Genomic DNA, 21,362 nt, shown 5'->3' with positions numbered 1-21,362 from the left:
CAGGAATGTGTAGTTCAACAAGCCTCTACACACAAGCCTCTGTTTTTTTCCCTTGAGATAAAATTTCATGTCACGAATTCTCAGGGCTTCCCCTGTTTTGCTGGGCAGAGGAAGCCTGGCTTAACCCAGCAAATGATGAAAGGGGCCCATAATATGGGACACAGGCAGGCATTGTCACCTGAGGTACCTGCAAGCCACCTGGCAGTACATTAGGGAAGAGTTTTATAAAGCAGGGAACTGTCACCCTTGGCACAGCTATCCATGCAGAAAGTGGACAGTAGCTAATGTAGTCCCACCCATGCTAAGTTCAGGCTATCTGAGCTGGGTGCTAATAGCAGTATAGCTGCAGCAGCTCAGAGCTCAGTGCAGGCTACAAAACCTGCCCAGTTCCCTGGGGGAGTATGCTTGTTAATAGCTTTACCGTAAACTCCATGGCTACGGTTATCAGCACACACATGAGATAGTTTAAAGCTAGTACGAGCTTGTCTGCATGACCCACTGACTGGCTTCTGATTACGATGGCGCTGTATGTATGCTTAGCCTCTATGCCCCCTCCTGCGCCGGCTCCTTTGACGGACCACTAAATACACATAACACATTTTTGAAAGGAAGGAACACCCCCCTGCCCCCACTCAGAGGCTAATGGAGAAAAGCCTTGTTCAAATACAAGTGCATGAAAGGTTTCGAAGTAATTTTCTTGAAAATGGCTGGGAATAATTTCTTTATTTGCCACAGAGCTTTTTCTTACTGTTTTTTTATGTAAATACTTGTAACAATAGTTAATTGTCAGAAAAATGTAAGCTATTTCTTAGTGGGATTCTTGTCTGCCCATTTCTGCATTCCAAACTTTTGTCTTTATAGCTGAGGTCTTGACTAAATTATATAGCTCAACGTTGAGCTAGGTACTACCTCTCCAGAACTAGCCCGTTGGGACCGAGAAGTATTCTTGTTAAAAGCCTGATATAAAATACTCTGTTCCAAATGACTTATTCTTGGCTCTGGCTACTAATTGTGTATATATGCCCTAAGTTACATTAATGTGGAAGTAATAGATCACAGAGAGCTTGTAGTGTTGTATACGTTACTTACACATTAAGCCTATGGTCAGGACATCATTGCCATTGTTCTGGGCTGCAATGATGGCATAGCCAAAAAGAGTAACTGAGAACACAATGCATCATTCTTCTCAGCTGCTAGGGCCATATTGACTTTGTGAGTCACGCTCAGCATGCAGGGATGATACATCCAATCATTAGTGTTACTGATTCCCTGGTTTGAGAAGGGAGTATTGCCTACTCTAAGAAAACAGGGAAGGGGTGGAAAAGAATTGGAACTGGTCACAAACTCATTAGCATCTCTTAGCCTTTCTGAGTTCATTCGTCTGCGGCACAGATATAACAGTAGAATCTTAAATTGTTATAAACAGGATTGTCTTGAGGCTTATATAGGACAACTATTATTTTTTGGTGAATCCTGATGAGATGCTCAGGCTGACCACACGACACAAAGAACTAACTTGGACACCATCTTTTCCTTTATGTTTTGTTGGCCTGCCAGCAAGGAGGCCCAGAGGGATGGAGAGCTAGAAGGGCAGGACTGCTCTGCTGGCCTCAGTTGGAGAGAAAAGGAGCTGAAAAAGCCTAGAGGCATGCCTAATCCCTATACATTCTGATTTTTATATGCTAGCACATGTGGGAGGATTTGTGTAAGAAAACAATAATAATCTCTTCATAAAAATGAGTATAATATGAATTTCAGTAAGTGTGAAAAGCCGGGACCAGCTGTGCCCATAGTAGATGACCACCCTTAGCTTCATTTGCAGTCTTGGGAGGTTAAAATACAGCAAACTAGAGGGCCTGGAAAGTTTGTTTAAGAAGCTGTCTTTGAGAAACAAAAAGCCAGTACTCACTGAGGATTAGGAGTAGCTAGCAGGAACTACAGGCGATGGGGGATGCTTAGCTGGAGCCACTAAGAGGAGTTGCTAACAGAGTCAGAATGGCTACAAGAAGCAGCAAGCCCGGCAGACTGGTCAGGGGTTCCCACCCTGGCTCATCTCCAGCTCTGAAGAAGCCATTGCTACCCAGCAGGTGAGTGGAGTACCCCAAAACTGTTGGCTGTGAGTGGAACATTTCTAGAGCAGGGGGAAGCAATGGTCTGCTGTAGCAGTTGCGTCAGCAAGCAATGAGAAAGGACTTTGGCAAGTATCACTGGGGGAGTTGGTGGATGCCTGTTACTTTCTTTATGTTCCTTTGTCCTTTTCTTCTTTATCTCCAAAACAGTGCTATTCTACTAAGCTATTTATGATTTGTGAGCAAGGAAGTAGAGCTCTCTGAACACTCAGTTAATTTAATTTTCTCAGATTGGGAGTGGGAACACAAAATTCTCTTTATTAGTGACCCTTAGAAATTGAACTCTGCCCTTGCAGCTGTCAATCCATCTGAAAGAAAGGGTTCATCTATTGCTTCCTTAATTTTTTATCTTTCCCCCCCTCTCATATACTTGAAGCAGAAGTGAGGAAAGTGGCTTATTGCTTATGCTTGAGCTCTTTGCAACCTTGGTCAGTCTCTAGGGAAAGTCTGCATGAGGAGCCATTAAGAGCTTGGTACCACGAAACTGGGTTTCAGTTTATAGATAGGAAAAAGACAGATAAAGGGCCTGAACACTTGACAGCCTAGCAGTTTTTACACTTCTGCGAAGCAGAGCCTGGATTCTTGACTGCATCTGAGACCTGCTCGCCATGTGTGGTTGCAGTATGCAAAGGTGTGTAGGAATCAGATATAAAATAACTCATTTGAGTGGTAGCACAAGTCCAAACACAACAGCCTGGACTTCAAGACAGGTCAAACACGCCCAGGCAAGATCCTGGGTAAATATCCAACAAGTAAAGCACATGCCAGCACCGATGCACTACACTTCAGTACCTGTGCTAGCTAGAGGAGTGCTAGGTAGGTGTGCCCCCACACTGTCATGTCTCTGGAGGATGGTGTCAAGGTGTTCTGAGTTTCACCTGGGAGGACTAGGAGAGGAAAGAAGTGGCTTTGGTTATGTCCCCACTGTAAGCAGGGCCAGAAGTACCCTGTAATTATGCCATCAGCATTGTCGAGAGCCATCAGGAAGGATTTTTACAGCCAGCCCATGGCCATCTGTGAAACAGCTTCTGTTCTGATGGCCACTCTGGAGACTGTGCTTTCAGAGCAGTATAAACAGTATAAGCAGTATGAAAATGTTTGTTACATTTGCAGCCTTTGGAGTCTAAGACTGCTTTTAACTCTTATGATGGTGAGAACAGCCTGGAATGATCTCTAACATACCAGACTGCTCTCGAGCCTGAGAGACTCTTTCAGTAATAGTCAGGACTGGCAGAAGCCAACTGAATCCAGGAGGCCCTAAGGAATGCAGCTACAGACTGGCCTGAGGCTGCCCATACAGTCCTGCAGGAGTCAGCTGCTGGGAAAACATTACTTGGGGAGATAGATCCAGGTCTTACAATACTCATTCACTAGCACAAGACTGAGAAGAGGCCATTGCCAACCTAAGAACAGCAGTCCCCTTGCGGCTAACTCCCTGTGAAAGACACCTTTGTCTATTCTTCCCTTATGCCCCATGGTATTTGTACATGGACCCTAGTGCCATCTGTTCCCATGGAAGCTGACCCCTGTGTGCTGCCTAAGGAGCTCCATGCTGTCTACAAAGAATTCCCTTGCCAGGGCAAGAATACTCCCTGGTATAAAAATTGCCAGAGCTACCCCGTTTGCATAGTAAATGGTATATTGGTACCATGGAAGGGACAAGCCAGATGATACACTCCAAGAGCTTCAGATTCCTTGCAGAGACCAGGCCAACGACATGAGTAAGAGAAGGCTGCAGGGTGTTTTGAGCTGTGGTGATATTGGTGCTCCAGCCAAGGCTGACCAGGTTCCAGGGTAAGCAGACAGCAACCCCTTCCCTGATACTGCCCTGCCCTGCCTCGCCCTGGCCAAGGGCCGGATACAGCACTGCATCTAGCCCACTCTTTCACTCTCATTTTATTCACATGGACTTGAATTGGTTCCCATGCTATTCCATTCACATGGACTTGATCTATTCCCATGCTCCTCCATCCCTCCTGGAGAAAAGTGTTTTCTAAAGTCTACCCCAAACCACCTTTGCCATTACGTGCCCTTTCACCTTGGTGCTCTTCTTGGATCCCCTTAAATGAGATTATAAGGTATCTAACCTACTACATCTTCAACTTTCTGAATTCCCTCTTCAGAAGGGTGTATTCCGTCAATTTCCCACAAAGGGGAAGGCTCCATGCGTAAGATGCTGCAGAGAGCCTTTGCCCCCACCCAAAGTCTTGTTTTTCAGAGTGACGCACACCCTGCTTTGCTATTACTTAATAAAAAGTGAAGTCATTGCTTTCCTCCCCTTCAAACTGCTCCACCCTCAATCAGGAGGTCTGCTTCTCCACCCTTTGGCAAAACAGCTGTTTGGGGGTGGAGGTGAGTTTAGGGGTGGTGTTGACCAGCCTCTCATCTGGGGAAAAAAAGAAAGAGAAAAAAAAAGTCTAGTCCTGTCAAAGGGCTGCTCTGGAGCTGGGAACAGCCCTGACAGCCTTCTCCTCTTGACTGCTTGTGTGTATTTCATGTGAGTGCAAGTGAATAAGCTCATTCACGTCAGTCTGTGAGTCTAGTTTAGGATGCAAGGAAGAGTGTGAGCACAGCACACCACTCGGCTGTTCTTTATCTGCCTTTTTCCTCACCCTGGAGGGAAGATTTCACTGAAACACCCACCCTCCTATTTTGGCAGGTAGGAAGAAGCAGAGAAGTCGGGGAGTGTAAGTGGTGTGATGTGGCGCTGGGTTCTCTGCTCCACTCAGACTTTGCTGACAAGTGGTGGGAAGGAAGAGAGACCCTAGGAGCTGGCTGCAGCTGCATCATTTTGCCTTACCTCTATCAGTGTGAGTGCAAGTAGCCCAGAAGCTGCCCTAAACATACACCAGCATCTGATAGTCCCTTAGGGACCATCTGCCAACTAAATGTGCCTGGAACGCAGTGTGGTGCAGCCACTCTTCCTTCCCACCTTTGACATGCCCCTCCCAGCATGCTGGTAGCTATTCTGGCTGGCTGCTTGCTGGAGACATTACTGCTTTGGAGACACCACCGGCAGGGGAGGGAGACCTGGATTGTATTCTCCATCCTTGGAGGGAAGAGTGTTGACAATTGGAGCCACAACATCATGGGGAAGGCTTCTGGGGAATGCAATCGCTCCAAGAGGTGATATGTCCCTCCAGAACCCCTGCGTTTAAAAGGGGAAGTTTGCCAATGTTCAGAAAAGAAATTGTATCATGCAAAAACAGAGAAACTAGGAGTCCCACTAATGTTTTTATTTGTTTATACGGAGCTAGCACCCCACTCAAGTACTAGCATCCCATTGTGCCAGGTGCTACACAAAAATGGAACAAAAAGTCTGTCTCCCAGAGGGACAATAATTTTTGTATTAGATGAGATAGAGCGCAAAGAAGTAATGAGCTAATACTAGTTAATGCCAATGGTCTAGGAATTCAGCTTTGCCATTGTTACAGAGCTCACATTCCTGGGTCAGAGAAACCATATTTTTGGGAAGGTTCAGTGGAAATGGTTTTGGGACTGTACCAAGGTCCTCCCAGGATTCCAGTTTTCTTAGTCTCAGCCTCAAAGGAATTTACAGCTGGCTCGGGCAGAGTTGGAAGTCCCCACAGGAAGGATTTTGTTGATATTCAGTCTTTGGAGGACAGTGAGCTTCTCTGTTAAGGGCAACACATATATCCGGCCATGTCCATGGCACCACACCCGCTACTCCTCCAAAGTGGATAGAGTTTCAAGGACTCACATGACTGTGTCCATCTGCCCAGGGATTATTAGGAAAACCTGTAGGTGGTGAGTGGGTGGGGGGAAGGTTCCCCTTATCCATTCCTTCAGTTTGGATAGGACTTATCTCTGTCCGAAAGTGAAACAAGCTGCCAACACTGCTTTTAAAAATGAAGGGGATCTTCAGCAATCAGCAGAGGTCCCCGGAATCGGTGGGAAGCCAGAGACAACATGAGATGGCCCCTATGCCCCAACATCTGCTCTGCTCACTGTTGGGCTTCTCCTTACTGCAAACAGCCTGTCTATGCTTCCGCTAACAGTGATGCTGACTACAGTGTCCTGGCTGGGTCTCTGTAGAGTGGAAAATAGCTCCTTGTGCAGCATAGCCTTACCTGAGAAATACCTGCAGGGCAGGAAGAAGAGCGATGACCAGCTCATTAGGTCTGTTTTATATGTAGACTGACTGCTTCCTGCCAGCCAGAGCAGAGAGCTAGAGGCAGTCTTCTCCAAGATATCCTAGTCAGTCTTTTACTTCCAGTCCAATGCAAAACCAGGGCTGTCTGCCCAAATAATAACATAAATCTGGCCTCTGTCAGCTCAAGGAATAGTGCTCTCCTGTCCTTGAGGAACATAATAACTACCTTGCTCTCCTCCTAAACAGCTTCCCAGGATTCCTCACCTGACTCAAAGCCTTCTTAAATCTATCAACTGAAAATAAGGTTATTGATCTGATTCCCAGGCCCTGGACTTAGTTTTCTTAGAGACCTGAGCCAGCATCTCTTCCAGATCCCTTAAGGGTCCATATGCCCTTTTACTGTCCTCAGTCCCACACATATATCACTCAGAGCATACACTTTGGGCCTGCAGAGCATCCTCTGGGAAAACTGGGTTGCAATAGGAGGAGTCATCCAAAACCTTTTACCTTCCTTTTGTACCCTGTGCTGCCTCTGGACATCAGATTCATCACAGACTGTACAACAAATTTTGTATAAGATAAAGCATTGACATCAAATCATCACAGGACTGTAAAGCAGGTAAGACTCAGACTTCCATGAACATGGCATTTGCGGTCTGAGTGCCATATGGTGCAAGCTCCTTCACGCCTGGCATCTCAGCTTTATTGCCACTGTGTTAATTTTGAACCCTCTCTAACACGTACTTTATGCCCTTTGGCAGGGACTCGCTCTGCCTGTTAGTACAGTGTTTGGGACAATGTGGTTTTGGTTTTCCTGCGGAAGAGAAGTGCCAATAAATAATGAAAGCATGTCAGTCATAGTCTGCATAGGAAAGGCAGTGTCCATGGGATGATAACATCTTTGGTGGTTACCATGAAATTTTCACGAATAAGTAAGTCATTCCCCTCATATACTTTAAAAAAACCCCACAAACTTGGTATGCTAAGAACTTCTAATATGAATATATATCTCCCTTATTTGGAAAAAAACAAATCGTGCTTCCCATTTCCTGATCCCACTTCATTTTTGATATTTGACCTGCAGATTAGAGGTTTTCACGTCATCTGTCAGCCCACAGAGAGTATCCCAAGGTTCAGTGTGTATGAGAGATAGGAAAGGGACATTAGGAACAGGCCAACCACAAATAGCTAAAATTAGCTCTGAGAACTGGAGTGCTGAGGTCTCTGAGGAACACTAGTCAAAGAAAGAAAATGGTTGTTTGCTAAACTCCCACTTATTCTACTGCCTCTGAGGACTCCTGGCTCACATCCCTGTCCAGACATCCTACATGGCTATTTAAGAGGATTTCCCCCACCCCTTCCCCCTCCGCTGGCCAACACTTTCCTCTTTTGTTACTGCAGTACAGAGTGATATGGGATTCCTGCTCCAGCAGCAAGATGCCGACTGGAAACAGGAAACAGGGGGCTATGCAGCACTCAGCCTCTGTGACAACATGGACGTCACACCCACATGCAGACAGGGATGCTTCTCACATATGGCAATGATCAGCAGCTCCCCCTTTTTCTCCCCTTCCCTCTTCCCCAGAAGGGTGTACAAAGTCCTAGAGGGGCCATATGTCGAGTTAGAAGCAGTCTTTAGAAAGCATGGTTGTGTGAGGCCTCTGTTATCAGGGAACATGATTTCTTGCATAATTCTTTTAGATTCTCCGAGGCCAGTAAATTTGAGACTGTAAATCTTCATGTGACCAGAGCATATGGTCTTAGAATAAGACATGGAGTGAATTACAGAGAGACAGCCTATCTTTTGCAGAACCTGATTAAGGGAATCCCTCACATGCAGCCATAGGCATGGCTTTAAAAGCTGCCCTCCCTCCTCCTTCCCAGAAATGCCTGATGGAATAAGGGTTTTTTTGCAGCACCAGCTTTTCCTCCTTTCTCCTTCCTATTCTCAAAAACCCTTTCTCAAAAAAAAACCTGAATGGCTATGTCTGCCTATCCTTCTGATTATAGTTTTGGGGAAAAAAAAAAAAGATTGTTTAAAGTAATCGCATTGATACTTGTGGAAACACCTTAGGGGAGTTGGAGGTATTGTCTAAGTTAAGGAGCTAGGTTCTGTCTCCTCAAGGAGGAGAAGGAAATGCTCTCTCATTCACTGGGAGTAAGTTTTTGCTTCCTCCAGCCAGCTCTCTGTGGTGCTATTTGCTTACAGACATGTGCAGCTAATGCTATACTAGATCCTCTAGGCTAAGTTGCCATTATATATGATGTTCAGAGGTGAAGGTTTTTTCTGGATGGGGGAACCAATTTCAAATGAAGTAAAAAATTCCCTTCCCAGCCTGCTTCTTCTCCTTCCATGAGGCAGGCTGTGCTCTTTTTGATGATCCTGCTTCTTTGGCACAATAAATTCCTTGAAACAAAAATGACTTTATCTAAGTATCAGTGGGAGAAGGTTTTCTTCAGCAATAGATCATTTAATCTGAACAGTGGGAGAAATAATAGCACTGCCTTCGGAAGATATACCCATAGCTATCCTGTGAGATAAGGGAGACCAGATTAGTGCCTTCTAGTCTAGCTGCACTAAGGATTTGCCTGCATTGAGATTGAGCAGACCTCCACTCCTCCTGTCCCTTTCCACTCACTGGGGTTGTGGTGGTTCTGCTGGACTTGAACTGAGAGAAGAGGACACAAGATTTTGGTTAAAAAGTGCTCGGTTGTAATTTACAGTACATGAAGGCACGGCTTAAATGAAAATACATACAATGCTTGTCTATCTACTGTCTTTCATACTGTTGGGTGCTGGGGAAGGTCTGCTGGAGAGCCACTTCTCTGTTGGTAGAAACTGCTGTTGCTCAAACTCTTTGTTGGTTGTTTTCCATGAACTATCCCATGAGTAAAACTGTAGATCCCTCCTGTGCATTGCAGAACTTTTACACTGAGAGCACTTTCCTCACTGACCTCAGCTAGGTGCCTAGGGAAAGCCCTCCTGCCTCCCTGGCTTGTGTGGTGAGAGCTCAATCTCTTCTTGCAGTTAGCTTTAAGCATTGCTTAAATGCTTAAAGAGGGGAGGGGAGGGGAGGGGAGGGGAGGGGAGGGGAGGGGAGGGGAGGGGAGGGGAATGTGCTGTACTAAGCTAGTGTTGGACACATGCTACCACTAAAAATGTGCAGTACCTCTCCAGCCTCTTAGCACTTGTGATGAACCACAGTACTGGAGCAGCCCAGGCTCTCATAGCAGGGCACTTGGGCTGACACTGAATCCCTGGCCAACACTTTGTGGGAGATTTGGTGGCACTGTTACTAAAAGCAGAGCTACAGAGAGGTGTTTTCTTGTTCAGGGCACATGTTCAAGATTTGGTACCTTCATAGCTTAAGTCCTGGTACATAATCTGTATGTACATTTGACACCTTCCTGGTTCCTGCCAGCTCTGGGTAGTTCTCATTGCTGCCTCTGCTATGCACTGGTACAGGGTAGTACCAGTGGGGTGCAAGTATGCTTACCCACACAGTGTGCTTCCCCTTCAGAAGAGCACCCCTACTGTGAGCTACCATGTTGTTCTTGCTACAAATGGGGTTAAAATCAAAAGGAGTTGAACTCTGTCAGTATAGGACACTGGGTTTTTTTAAGCTTCTGCTAATAAAGCATGTGATCATATTCCTAGCCCTACGGTCCCTGGTAAAGATACTTTCATCCAGTGCAAAGGGAAAACAGAGGAAGTTTGCGCTATTCCTCTTTCTTGGCTTCACCTCCAGCCACGCTGTATCTGGTTACAGATTAACTCTTGCTGCACAATACCCATTATCACTCACAATGAACTGGAAACCCAGCCTACTTTGCTAAATGAACAGAAAGGTTCTGAGGTTCTGTAATTACACTGTGATGTCTTTCCATACTTCTCTGTGCCCCACTGAAACACCCCTCAGAAGCACATAGAAAATCACAACTAAGGGATCGCTCAGGGCCTTCAGATTAAAGGAAAGGGGAAGAGGGGCTATAGATTGTTCCCTCTGTCTTCAGCGGAGAAAGAGTACTATTTTCACACATCTGTGCTAAATCAAATACTGATCTTTTCACTCCTGACATTAATACATTAGATATGGAACTCACACTGCTGAACTGAAAAGGTCCTTTGATGAATGTATTGCTCTTCACCCAGGAAGAGCAAGACAATAAACAAATGACTGAGTCCTCACTCCAGGCTGCAGATCTACCATCTCCTCATCTTTTGTCTCACACTGTATGCCAAGATTTATGGAGAAAAATTCCAACAGAGTGAGGAAACAGCAGTGCTGCCTTTTGCTCTAGAGAAGAAAGAGATCTGTCCTTGACATCTCACATCAGAAATCCCCCAGCTTGTACTGGCTGGGACCTTGAGTCTGTGTGGGAAGGCCCTGCCGTAAGTGAGCACTCGGCTGCTGTTTAGAATACAGCATTGATTTGGGAACACAGGAACAAAAGCATTGAAAAAGTCAATTTGGATTAAAAAAAAATCCTGTGCCAAGGCAACGATCTCTGTTGGGATCTCCACACAGAAGAACTGCTTCTCACTTTTGATACCCATGTGCTGACACGCATGAAAGGAATCACCGAATTCATTCCCTGCTGGGATACTGTCCCCATCATTAGAGACCATTCTTGTAACTAACAAACACCTTTCTCTGCAGTTTCAGGTGAGAAACTAGTAAAAGCTGGACTACGGGGATGAGGCGACTGGCTTATTCTTGCAGGAAGTTTTTGCAGGTTGTGCAGGGAGAGGCAAAAGACAGTAACTTTTCCTGCAGCTGCATCTGTTCTGCAGGTAAAGAGAAGACCCTTCCTTCAGACCTGACAGCCTGACACTGTTTCCAGGCTCATTAATGTAATAAAAAGAGTAATGCCAGTCCCCTGGTGCTGCTCGTCCTGCTTTTCACAAGTATGGTGATTTCAGAGTATTCCAACATGCTTTAAAACCAGTGGCACATCCTAGGGACTGGCTCACCTACTGCATATGGAGGGACGGCAGCTCTGCTAGCCTCAGGATGGTCTAAGAGATACCGGATTATTGTCTTCTGCCTGGGATCTTTCTCTACCTCCCTACCCTCACACAGGGTTGTGGAGACCACTGTATCCTGACAGTGCCCTCTGATGTGTAGAAGGGGAGAAAGATTATGTTGGGAGATGAGGGAGCAGGCTCAGTCCATGTCCTCAGAAGACTGGTGAGAGGCAGAGAGGTGAGGGGAGAAGGATCTGGTTGTTCAACATGCCAAAAAGATCATATCCTCAGGCCAGTCAGCTCCCCTCCCAAGAGAGGCTGTATTCAGCTCTCCAGCTACTCTGTGGCCATTCATGACTGTGAGAAGCCAGGGCAGCTCTTGAGGGAAGACCAGAGATGCAGTGGCCAGCCACCTTCAATGACAAAAATGGCAAATAGGAAAATGAAATTCTGGGCTGTGCCAGGAGGACTGAAAAGCAGCAAGATACTCCCTTACCACTGCCCAGCAGAGTAAACCTCATCACAGGGAGAGCAACCTGCTGTGAGCAGAGAGACTTGCCAGTCTGCCAGGCTTTCTGTCTGCTAAACATTGGGGAGCTGTTTGGACCCCCACAAATATACCCAGCAACTGCAGTGGCCAGTACTCAAATGCAAACCCTCTCTCATGGAAAGAGACATTTCCTGTACAGTACCTAGGAGGAGGCACTATGAGTAACTGATACTACAGTGAGAGAGAGAGAATGTGTAAGTGCTGTGCCACACTTGAATTCAGGCAGGACATTAAGGCTACAGTGAAAGAAAGCAATGAGACCTCTGATGACCACACCAACCTTCAGGGTCTCTCATCTCACCAAAAGGAAGGCTTGCCCCATAGCCGCTCATGGAGCTGATGCAGGGAGCAGATGTTACTGCTTTTCTGTGTCTACCCCTTCCTCCTCAAACTCCCCTCCAAGGCTTCTACAGAGATATTGTCTTCCTCAAGTTATGCTGATAGAAACGTCAAATCTTGATTGCAGCCATGAGTCTGCTCATGAACTCTGCTGGCCACAATGCCACAGAGCTGCCTTAAAGCTCTCTTAAAAATGTGAGGCATTCCAGTAATTTTAATTACTGAGCATTGCATAAGCCAGAAACCAGTTCATACAAAGGAACAACAGAAAAGTGATTTTCAATCGCTCTCACTCTCTCCTCTGCTTAGTGCCAGCCTCCAAAGCTCTGGGAACACCAGCTCTTATTACCATTTGAAGCACTTCATCTATTTGAAATCTCTTTGTTCAGTCACTTAAAGCTATTGATGCAGTTTAGAAGGGTTTAAAAAAGAAAAACAAAACTTCAATTTGGAAATGGCTGTAGCAGCATGAACGCAAAACAAGAGAAATGGAAAAACTTATTGTAAACAAAAATGAGAGAAAATTAATTGCTTGGAATGAGGCACAGGCAGGTAGAGCCAAGCAAATCAGGTCGTGTCCTCCCCCCCAGACTCTGTCAAACCGTCTAATCACAGCCTCCTGGCTTGAACCCTGCATGGTACTGAGCCCTTTGGCCCTAATCCAGAAATGCACTTAAGCTTATATTTAACTTCGTGCATGTAAACGGTCCTGTTGACTTCAGTAGAGCATCTTATGATCTTGTGTGCTTAAAGTTGAACGTGTGCCTTAGTGTTTTGCTGGATTGGGGCCAAAGAGCGCAGTCATGTGCAGGAAATATTTTCAGCTTGATAAGGCTGTTAAAAGATATTTCCTAGTTGCCCTTCTGCAGCTGATGCCACATCACAGCCTGATTGGAGGATCCCTGCATGACCGAGAGGGTGATTTCATATTCTACAGTCCTTTATAATGTAATACTCCTGATGACGCAGGGTGCCTATGGTCTGCTCCTAGGCTGGGTGCTCTCTGTAAGCACAATCTGTAAATGATCCTAGAAGATTGAACACAGTATAGAACCATTAGAGCTGATGAAGGTTTAATGGTGTACCTCTAATTAAAAGCTTGGGAATGGGATAGTGTTACCTATGTCTGGCTTGCAGACAGGAAGGTGACATAGTTCCTTTGCAACCTCAGAGAAAGAGATCAAATGAATTTTTTTCATATCTATTTATAGAATCAAAGACAATTTTGAAGAAAGAATCTTATTTTAAGTAGCATATGAAGTTCATTGATACAACGGAGGAATTAATAGAGGAGGAGTTTTTTTCAACCTTTTTCACAGTTATAAATCATAGCAAATACGAACATTTTAAACAAAACAGTCTTCTCAAAGGACAGTGTCAGAAAAAAAACAGACATTCTGGAAAAGAAACAGAGAATCAGGAAATACGAGAATCTTTTGCTAATGCAGTGCAGGACCACTCTGTACTGCCCTACGAGATGGCATGAGTGTGCTGTAAAAAAGGACATCAGATGGCTCCAAAAACACCTATCCTTTCCCACCTGCTGCATAAAAGCGGGAAAACAATGATATCGCCTAGAGGGTGTCATGCTGAGCTGGTGTAAAAGCTATGAGGATCATCAACTTCAAGAAAAGTTTTTAGGACAAGAGGAGGCTTTTGAGCAACTTGGCAACTGGACAATTTAGAATGCTAATGGCAGGACTCCACGCTCATGAATCAAGTCAAGTTACTGTGGAAAAGTTAAAATGGAAAAATGCCCATACTTCAGAAGCTTTTAAAATTAATATATTGTTCATGGAGGTGGCAGAACTGTTTGGAGTGCAGGCCGAAGTCTGCTGACTTCATTCATGCCATGATCACTTTAAGCCAGCTGAGGTCTGGTGATGAGCTGGAGTGTTTTCAGCCACTGCATGTGTCAGGGGTTTTTTCTCTCTGGCAGTGGTGGTAATAGAGGGTATTTCTTTCTCTTTCTGTTTTTCTTTCTCTCTCCTTCCCTCCCTTCCTTTCTTCCTGCCTTTCTTCCCTCTTTCTCTCTCTCTTTTCTGGCCATCAGTTCCTGTAGTTTGATGAAGCCCTTCTGTACTACTTACATTCAGGTGCTTTTGTCTGTTCAGAAGCAGCTTTCTGCCAGCACCCGGCATCCCTCACAATGAAATGTGATCCAGAAGGGAAGTATATATGCCTTTAGTTCATTTACAGCAACACCTTATGCCTATTGAAGGAATATCCCAAAGTGGTTTTATCTCAATCTCTGCAGCTAGCTCAGGGATGGTCCTTTCCAGCCACAAGCAGGACTTGTGGAAGGAAAATGATATTGTTAATATGCTCCTGATGTAAGTTGCAGTGAGTATCTATGGAAGCACAAGGTCATTCCCTCTCCTGAAATATAACCAAGACAGCCAGTTTAACATCTTTCCTTTTCCAAAGAGTGGGTTCTTTAGATATTGCAAGAAAGCTAGTTTCATCTGCAAAAAATGCAACCATCCCTTGCAGCACAGTGCCCCCTAGCACTGTCTCTACACATTCATGCAGGACTTAGGGAAGAAGGCCACTTTGCTCAGTCAACAACACCTGCAGGACATGGTTTTCCCTGGGAATTTTCACACCAACTATTGACCCAGCCCAGTCATGCTTAGCTTGTGGGATCCGACAAGATCACAGCATGAAGTGGTGTGGCTGCCCAGTAAAGCAGAGAGATCCTTAATTGTGTTCAACAGTGTGTTCTTGCTGGAGGACTGGAAGAACATAGATTTCTTTATTTGGTGACATTAACCAAACATGAACTTTAATTTTCTCATATGAAGATTAAGGTCTTTATTTTCTCCTTCTTTCTCCGCTACATTTTTATGGCCATAAAAGGCTTAAAGTTTTATCTAGGCAAAGGAGCTAAATGCTAGTTTTTATTTTATTTTTCCCTTTGCAGTTTCTCCCATGCAGACAGGGCATAACGTGGAAATTCAGATAGAGTTCTCCTTTCAGTTCCTTCGTTGACTTTCTGTGTTACTTTGACCCCATTATAAAAATTTTCTCGTATAAATAAACACTGAGAACCCCTGCCTGGTTCTTCCAGAGTGCACTTTACTGGTAGGTCTCAAAGGAGAAAGGCTAATATTGAATATGTAATAGATATTATCAGAGGATAATATACAATATATCTATTTAAAGATGATAAAATGAATGTGCGGGCAGGTTGAATGATTTAACCAAGGCCTCCCAGCAGGCCACTGGGCAGACTGAGCTTTCCTGAGTATTATTTATCTGTGATTTACAAAACAAAGCACTCTGGTTTCTGTGTATGAAATGTACCCTTTATGTGGCAAATAATTATTGTTATTATTGTACAGTATCCAGTCCTGGTTGAAAAGCCTGCATCCCTGCTACTATAGAGAGTTAATCTCTTTTTCAAAAGAATATCTAGGTCTCAAAAAAGCAGGTGAATCAGCTAAGTCCTAACTGATCAAACACAGGTAATACTACTCCAGGCAATGCTAATACATGCATTAAAAAATTTCTGGATCACTTCTCAAATACTGGTATGAAAGACAGTGCTAAGCCTTGACACACAGCCAGCCTGCACACCATCCCTTCCAAAGAGATGTGCCCTGCCACTGGATGAAGCTGTGGCACTCCTTTTCATTCTGAAAAGTAATTACAGATTACTTCTCTGGGTTATATCTGAAAAGTGAACTAGATCCAGTAATCAGCACAAACTCCATGTTACTTTAACAAGCCTGGTTAGTCTCACTGTAAACGGGCTACTTCCATGCCTTGGAGGGCCCTGTGTAACTTCAGTAACTTCTAGCCCCCTTTCTTTCCCTTTTCAGAAATTAAGGAGATCACTGAAGGGTTTGTTTTTCAGTCTCCTCTGAATGTGTCCCACATCTGTGTATTATAGTCACATAGACCCAACATCTTTAAAGCTTATTACAAAGCATTCAGCTTGTTAGTCCTCAGAACACACAGGACAGGTGTTATTATAGAAACGAAGAAACATACTCAGAGGAGTTACTTGGCCAGAGAACGAAGGGAGGTGGTACTGGAGCTGTGATTATAATCTAGTTGTATGTGGGCCAAACTCTCTCTTATTTACACCAGTGTCAGGTTATGGAGTAACTCCACTTCTCTCAGATACTGATCTGAGATGTTGATAGACCAGGTGTATCATGATGTTGGTGATACCAAACTTTTTACAACAGCAAAGAAAAAATGAAAGTGCCAGACACACCTCATTTTTCTTCCTTGTTACTCTGCTGAGGTCAGTGGAGTGGTTCCTTGTTTACACCCAGTGAGACTGAAATGACAGTCCAATCTGACAGATTCAACTTCAGCTGTAGTACCTTGAGCAGACAGTCCAAGTACCTAAGGAGTTTTTTGCATAGGGTTTCTCATATTGCAATTTGGAGCCCAACGATTCAGGGACTGATGTGTCTAAATCGAATGTCCTGTTTAATACCCTGCTTCATACATACTAACATGACCCGTTAGCACCTCAACACCATCTAATTTTTTCAGTGTGTTCACTAATACACATTCCTGAGAATCTGCCATCACTATTATCCCCATTACACAGATTGGGATTTGAAACTCAGTGAGGCAAAGCTGTCACACAGCTTGTCTGTGTTACAGTAAGGGTAGGAACCTGTGTTTCCCACTGTTAGCATTGTAACCTTGATCTCTACTAGCATCACCCATCTTGAAGCTTTTGTGTACCCATGCTCCAAATAAAAACCTGTGTTTCCATAAGACTGGGGGTTTTAATTTTACATGGACGGTATGATTAAAGAAAAGGTGTAGGCAGGCTGTGCTTCACCCAGATGGAGCAGAACTGTAAATCTAAAGACTTAGCTGGCTATTTAGAAATTTAGGACAGCTGGTCCCTGGCCTTTAATACCAGCATAATTTATCACTAGACATGCTTAAGTCTTGTAAACCCCGTGGAAAGTACTCTGACATTATATACACTGGTTTGATACAGTGATTAATCACCCCTCAGTCCTCTTTGCAGAATAATAAGGCTGTCTGTGTCTTGCAGCTGGCAATCTCCTTCCTTACAGTCCCAGCTCTTCTATAACATTTACATTTCTACAGCTGATAGAAATTTACAGTTCCAAAAGGGGATAAGGGAAAACAAAACAAATAGGACTTTTTTATAAATTCCACTAAAGCTGCTCTGCTAAAATATACTTTGAGATTAAATGTTAGGAGTGCCTGGGTAGGTACGACACTGCTTTTTCCAGCTCGGTTTTAGCACTTTATGACCCCTTTCTGACCAAAAGCCCTAAGAAGGGGAAGTGATGGGTGGTGGTGGTGGGGTGACAGGAGAAGAAGGAGCATTTGAGCAGGATTAAAAACCTCAGGATGACATCCTCATTTACAGTTCAGCTAGGTCTTGTGCTTCTTTTTTCCTCCATCCTCTTTTCACTGCCTATTAGAGGAAAAGAAGCAACACACCGCACTCCTCTTGCATGTTCTGATCGCTTTCTGAAAGCCCTTTAGAATACTGTTTCACCTCCTCCAGCTTGCAGACAGCCGAGATGGTTTCGAGGGAAACAGCCCCAGCTTTCCAATCGAACATCAAAACCCGCCTGTGTTTTCCAGGTGCCTCTTCGCACCCTGAGGTGCAGAGCGGGGTGGCCGAGGGGAGACAGGTCCTGACTGGGGTGGCGGGGGACTCCTCGGGGCCAGACCCCTCCGGGCACTGACGGCTGCGGGACGGTTACTCGGCAACACCTCAGAGATGCAACTAGTTTTCAAGAGTTTTAAGTCCGCCGGCGGCACCAGCGGCGGGAGGGTACACAGGCTGAGGACGGGGACTTCGCCTCAGAGCCGCCCGCTACCTGCGCCACCGGCCGCGGGACGCCCATCCGCCGCCCGCGCGCGGCGCTCCCCGCACTATTCCGTATAAGGCTCTGAAGCCGCGGCCGCGGCCCCGCCCCGGCCCGCTGGCCTCTCCCGCCGATGAGGTAATGCCGGGCTCCCATTGGTCGGGGGCGGCGGCGCCCCCGGAGCCCGAGAGGGCGCGATCGAGGCTATAACTCCGCGCACCGGCCCGCCTGGTGCAGCGCAGTTCTGTACCGCTCGGCATCGCGCCGCACTCCTCAGCTGCTGGGAGCCGCGGACCTGACGTGCCCTCAGCCTCGCACCGTCCCGCCGAGCGAAGGCTGCGCTGCCGAGGCCAGCGAGAGAGAGAGAGGGGGGCAGTGTGAGGAGGGAGGGAGGCAGGCGGTCGCGGCGCGCGGGCTGTTAGGAAGCGAGAATAAAGTCAGGCGAACAAAACAGCGGCTGCCCTCCTGCTCCGCAGAAGTGAGGAGGCACCTCGGAGGCAACATGACGGCGTGGCTGAGCTTCCTCGTCGTGTTCCTGTGCAGCTGGAGCCTGCGGGACTTGGTGGTGGAGGCTTGCACTTGCGTCCCCATCCACCCGCAGGACGCTTTCTGCAACTCCGACATCGGTAAGTGCCGCGGGCAGGCGGCGCCTCCTCGCCCATCAGCCGCCCGGGGCGAAGCAGCCCCGCCGGGGCTGGGGGGGTCGCTGGGGAGGGGAGCCGGGGCCCCTCGCGCGGGGAGGCGGCACCTGCCCCGTGGGTGCGAAGCCTGTACCTCTAGAAAGTTCTGTGGGACCCTGAGGGGGTGTGGGCAGCAGTCAGGCTGTCACCACAAGTAAGCCTTTGTCCTTCGAGTGGCCCAGTGGAAACAGAGGTGGGGTGGGTTAAACCGGTGAGGGGTGACCTGACCAGGTAGGGCTGTGTAGCTGCCTCATTCCCCTGGGTTAGTAAAAGGAGAGGTGTGTGGTGGTGGACCCCTGCCCAGCTCTCCTGAGGGGTGGCAGGGAGTGAGGCGTGCTGTGGCAGCAGGCCTTATCCCATGGTAGTGGTGGCAGCCTCTCCAAGAAATACTTTGAAGAAACCAGAAATTGTAAGAGTGGCTTGTTTCTTACAGCAAGACAAAAACACAGTTGGAGGTGTGGACAGCCAAAATTTCTTCCACAGCCTGGTGACAAATAATAGGAGGCAGGATTAGGATGAGTTCTCTCGAGCTAGGAAACTGCCTGTGGCGGTTGGTGTTGGAAGGTGTAACTAACATAGGCTTGTGGTGCTGTGCTGGTGACTTCAGGAGGGGCTGGAGAAGCAGGTAACAAGTGTCTGTGCTTTCTGCATGTTACATTGTGATCTCTGCAGCTGTGGGAAATGTGTGGACATGTGTGCTTTTTGGAAAGTTGAAACACTTTTATTGGATCCTGGCTGGTGTTCTCAGCTATGGGTTTTAGCATCCCTAGGGGTCTTCACTAACTTTAGACAGGGGACAAGAGGAACACCCAAAATCTCTGAGGAGGAGGTAATGGAGACTCTGGTCTCAAGTTCTTTGGTTTGTTTGTAGCCAAAGGTGGTTAACCAAATACAGTTGCTGCTTGGTAAGTGTCCTGTGGTAAAGTAGATGAAATCAATTAATGGTGTCCTTTGAGTTAATACTGGACACATGTCCACATAACAGTAAATACAGGCTGTCACTTAGCAGTTGTGAGTGGACTGCATGAGTGAAGTCTTCTTGCACCGTTGTGGATTGTCTTAGTAACACAGTGTAAAAAAGGTTGGGGGACTTTGCACTGTTGGTACCCACACAGTACTGACTCCAAGTGGAGTCTGCAAAGAAACCTACCTGGCAACTGCTATGAAAGTCAAATAGAAAATAATTCTCACTGCAGCAGAACACCCATTGCTATGAACCCTGCCAATGGCTCCTTCAAGTTAGCCAAGCTTACTAGCAAAAAAAAAAAAATCTCTCTTGCCTTTACCTCTTCTACGGAAACTGCAGTTATGCCTAGTTATTCATGTTCAGTTTATATAGTGTATCTGCTGCTGAATGCCAAAAAAAACCATTACATGTTAAAAGTGCTGGGAAGGTTACAGTGTGCTTCAGTGATGATAGCCTGGAAAATATTTATAAAATAGTTTTATACTGGGGAATTCTTCCAGGAAACTGCAGTATTCAAAGTTCTGTTGACATTTTCATAGTTTGGATCAACAAGCATGCTATCTAAGTGACAACTGCCAGGGAGATCGTCCTTTCTGTGAAAATGAGACTGGGAAACCATTTTTCCACAGCTAAAGCTGATGACGGCATGTGGCCTTCATTAGCTGCGTTTTGGGAGAAGGTCTACTTTCTTGCTCTGGTTAGGTGATGTTATACTAGGTTAAGGGTAGCTTTCAGTTTAATTCAACTTCTTAAAATGGTGTTAAATAAATTTTTGTTATGAATACACACTGACAGTATATTTTTGCTAGAGGCATAAGTGACTAGGAGTATGGTAAACTATGAAGTTTCATGTAACAGTGCTCTTAAACTTTAGGGCACAAAGTTTTTCTGCTTTCTACTCTGATTTCTGGTTGAGTTCAATGTAATCTTTTTCATCTCTTCTTTGTCTGTTCTGGACTCTTCATTATATCTCATGCCTTGGCTTTGCTCTGAGACAGTAGTTCAAAAAGTGGATGTCAGTGGGGCTATCATGCCTTCAGACATCATGGCAATGCAAAGGAGGAGAAGCAGAAGGGGAAAGAGCAACTCATTCTAGTAGATGACTTAAATGCAAGTTTGGTTAAGACTGCAGTTCTGTGTGATGGGTTGAAGCAAAAGTGAATCCTTACATTTGCTAGAGCTGTCTGGAAAATGTGATGTTTCTGCAGGCTGGATTTAGTAAATGCTGTCATGTTCTTCATGTGCTGAAAGGGCAAAAAAACACACTAAAGCTTTCTGGCTCTGGAGGAGTTAAACATCTCCATGGAAACTGATGTCAGTGTACTAGTGCAGTGTTTAGACAGACTAAACTACATGCTGGGTTATAAAACACATTGTAGGGAAGAAAGGGACTTGGCAGCAAGTTTTTATGGCTCTTGAAACTCCTGACAAAATACCAGCTCAAAAGGGAGGAGTCAATGCAGTAAGGGCTGGAGCAAAAGAGCTTTTTAAGATAGCTCCTAAAACAATACAAGAAATTAACTAGCTAGGTGGCAGCCTCAGAGAGGCTTTTCATCTTCAGAAACACTGAATGTTGAAGATGGAGAAAACTTTTAGTTTAGGAGTGTAATCCAAACTCTTACTGTTGGTCTTTCATGCCTAGCCAGTGAAGTCCTACCCTCAAGTTTATTTTCTTCTCCTTTCATCTGATCTCACTAGACATTTAATTTTTTATCTTCCTGTGGCTCAGTTCTGATACAGCCTCCCAACTCTGCAGTCATTAGAAGGTTTCATTCTTACAGAAACAGAT

General features: G+C 45.6%; 2 protein-coding genes across 3 annotated transcripts in view; one reads left to right on the top strand and one right to left on the bottom strand.

Moving 5' to 3' along the window:
- SYN3 (synapsin III) overlaps positions 1-21,362 on the bottom strand; it is a 179,818-nt gene that overhangs the window by 71,362 nt on the left and 87,094 nt on the right. The window lies entirely within an intron of this gene.
- TIMP3 (TIMP metallopeptidase inhibitor 3) overlaps positions 18,195-21,362 on the top strand; it is a 41,703-nt gene continuing 38,535 nt past the window's right edge. The window contains exon 1 of the mRNA XM_059816981.1: positions 18,195-18,552. Coding sequence (XP_059672964.1) covers positions 18,429-18,552 — 124 coding nt within the window. The 5' untranslated portion in view covers positions 18,195-18,428. The remainder of the gene's footprint in view (positions 18,553-21,362) is intronic.

The sequence above is a fragment of the Gavia stellata genome, chromosome 4, assembly GCF_030936135.1.
Source record: "Gavia stellata isolate bGavSte3 chromosome 4, bGavSte3.hap2, whole genome shotgun sequence".
Taxonomy (NCBI): Eukaryota; Metazoa; Chordata; class Aves; order Gaviiformes; family Gaviidae; genus Gavia; species Gavia stellata.
The sequence above is the reverse complement of the archived record's forward strand: the minus strand, read 5'-3'. Positions and strand labels throughout refer to the sequence as shown.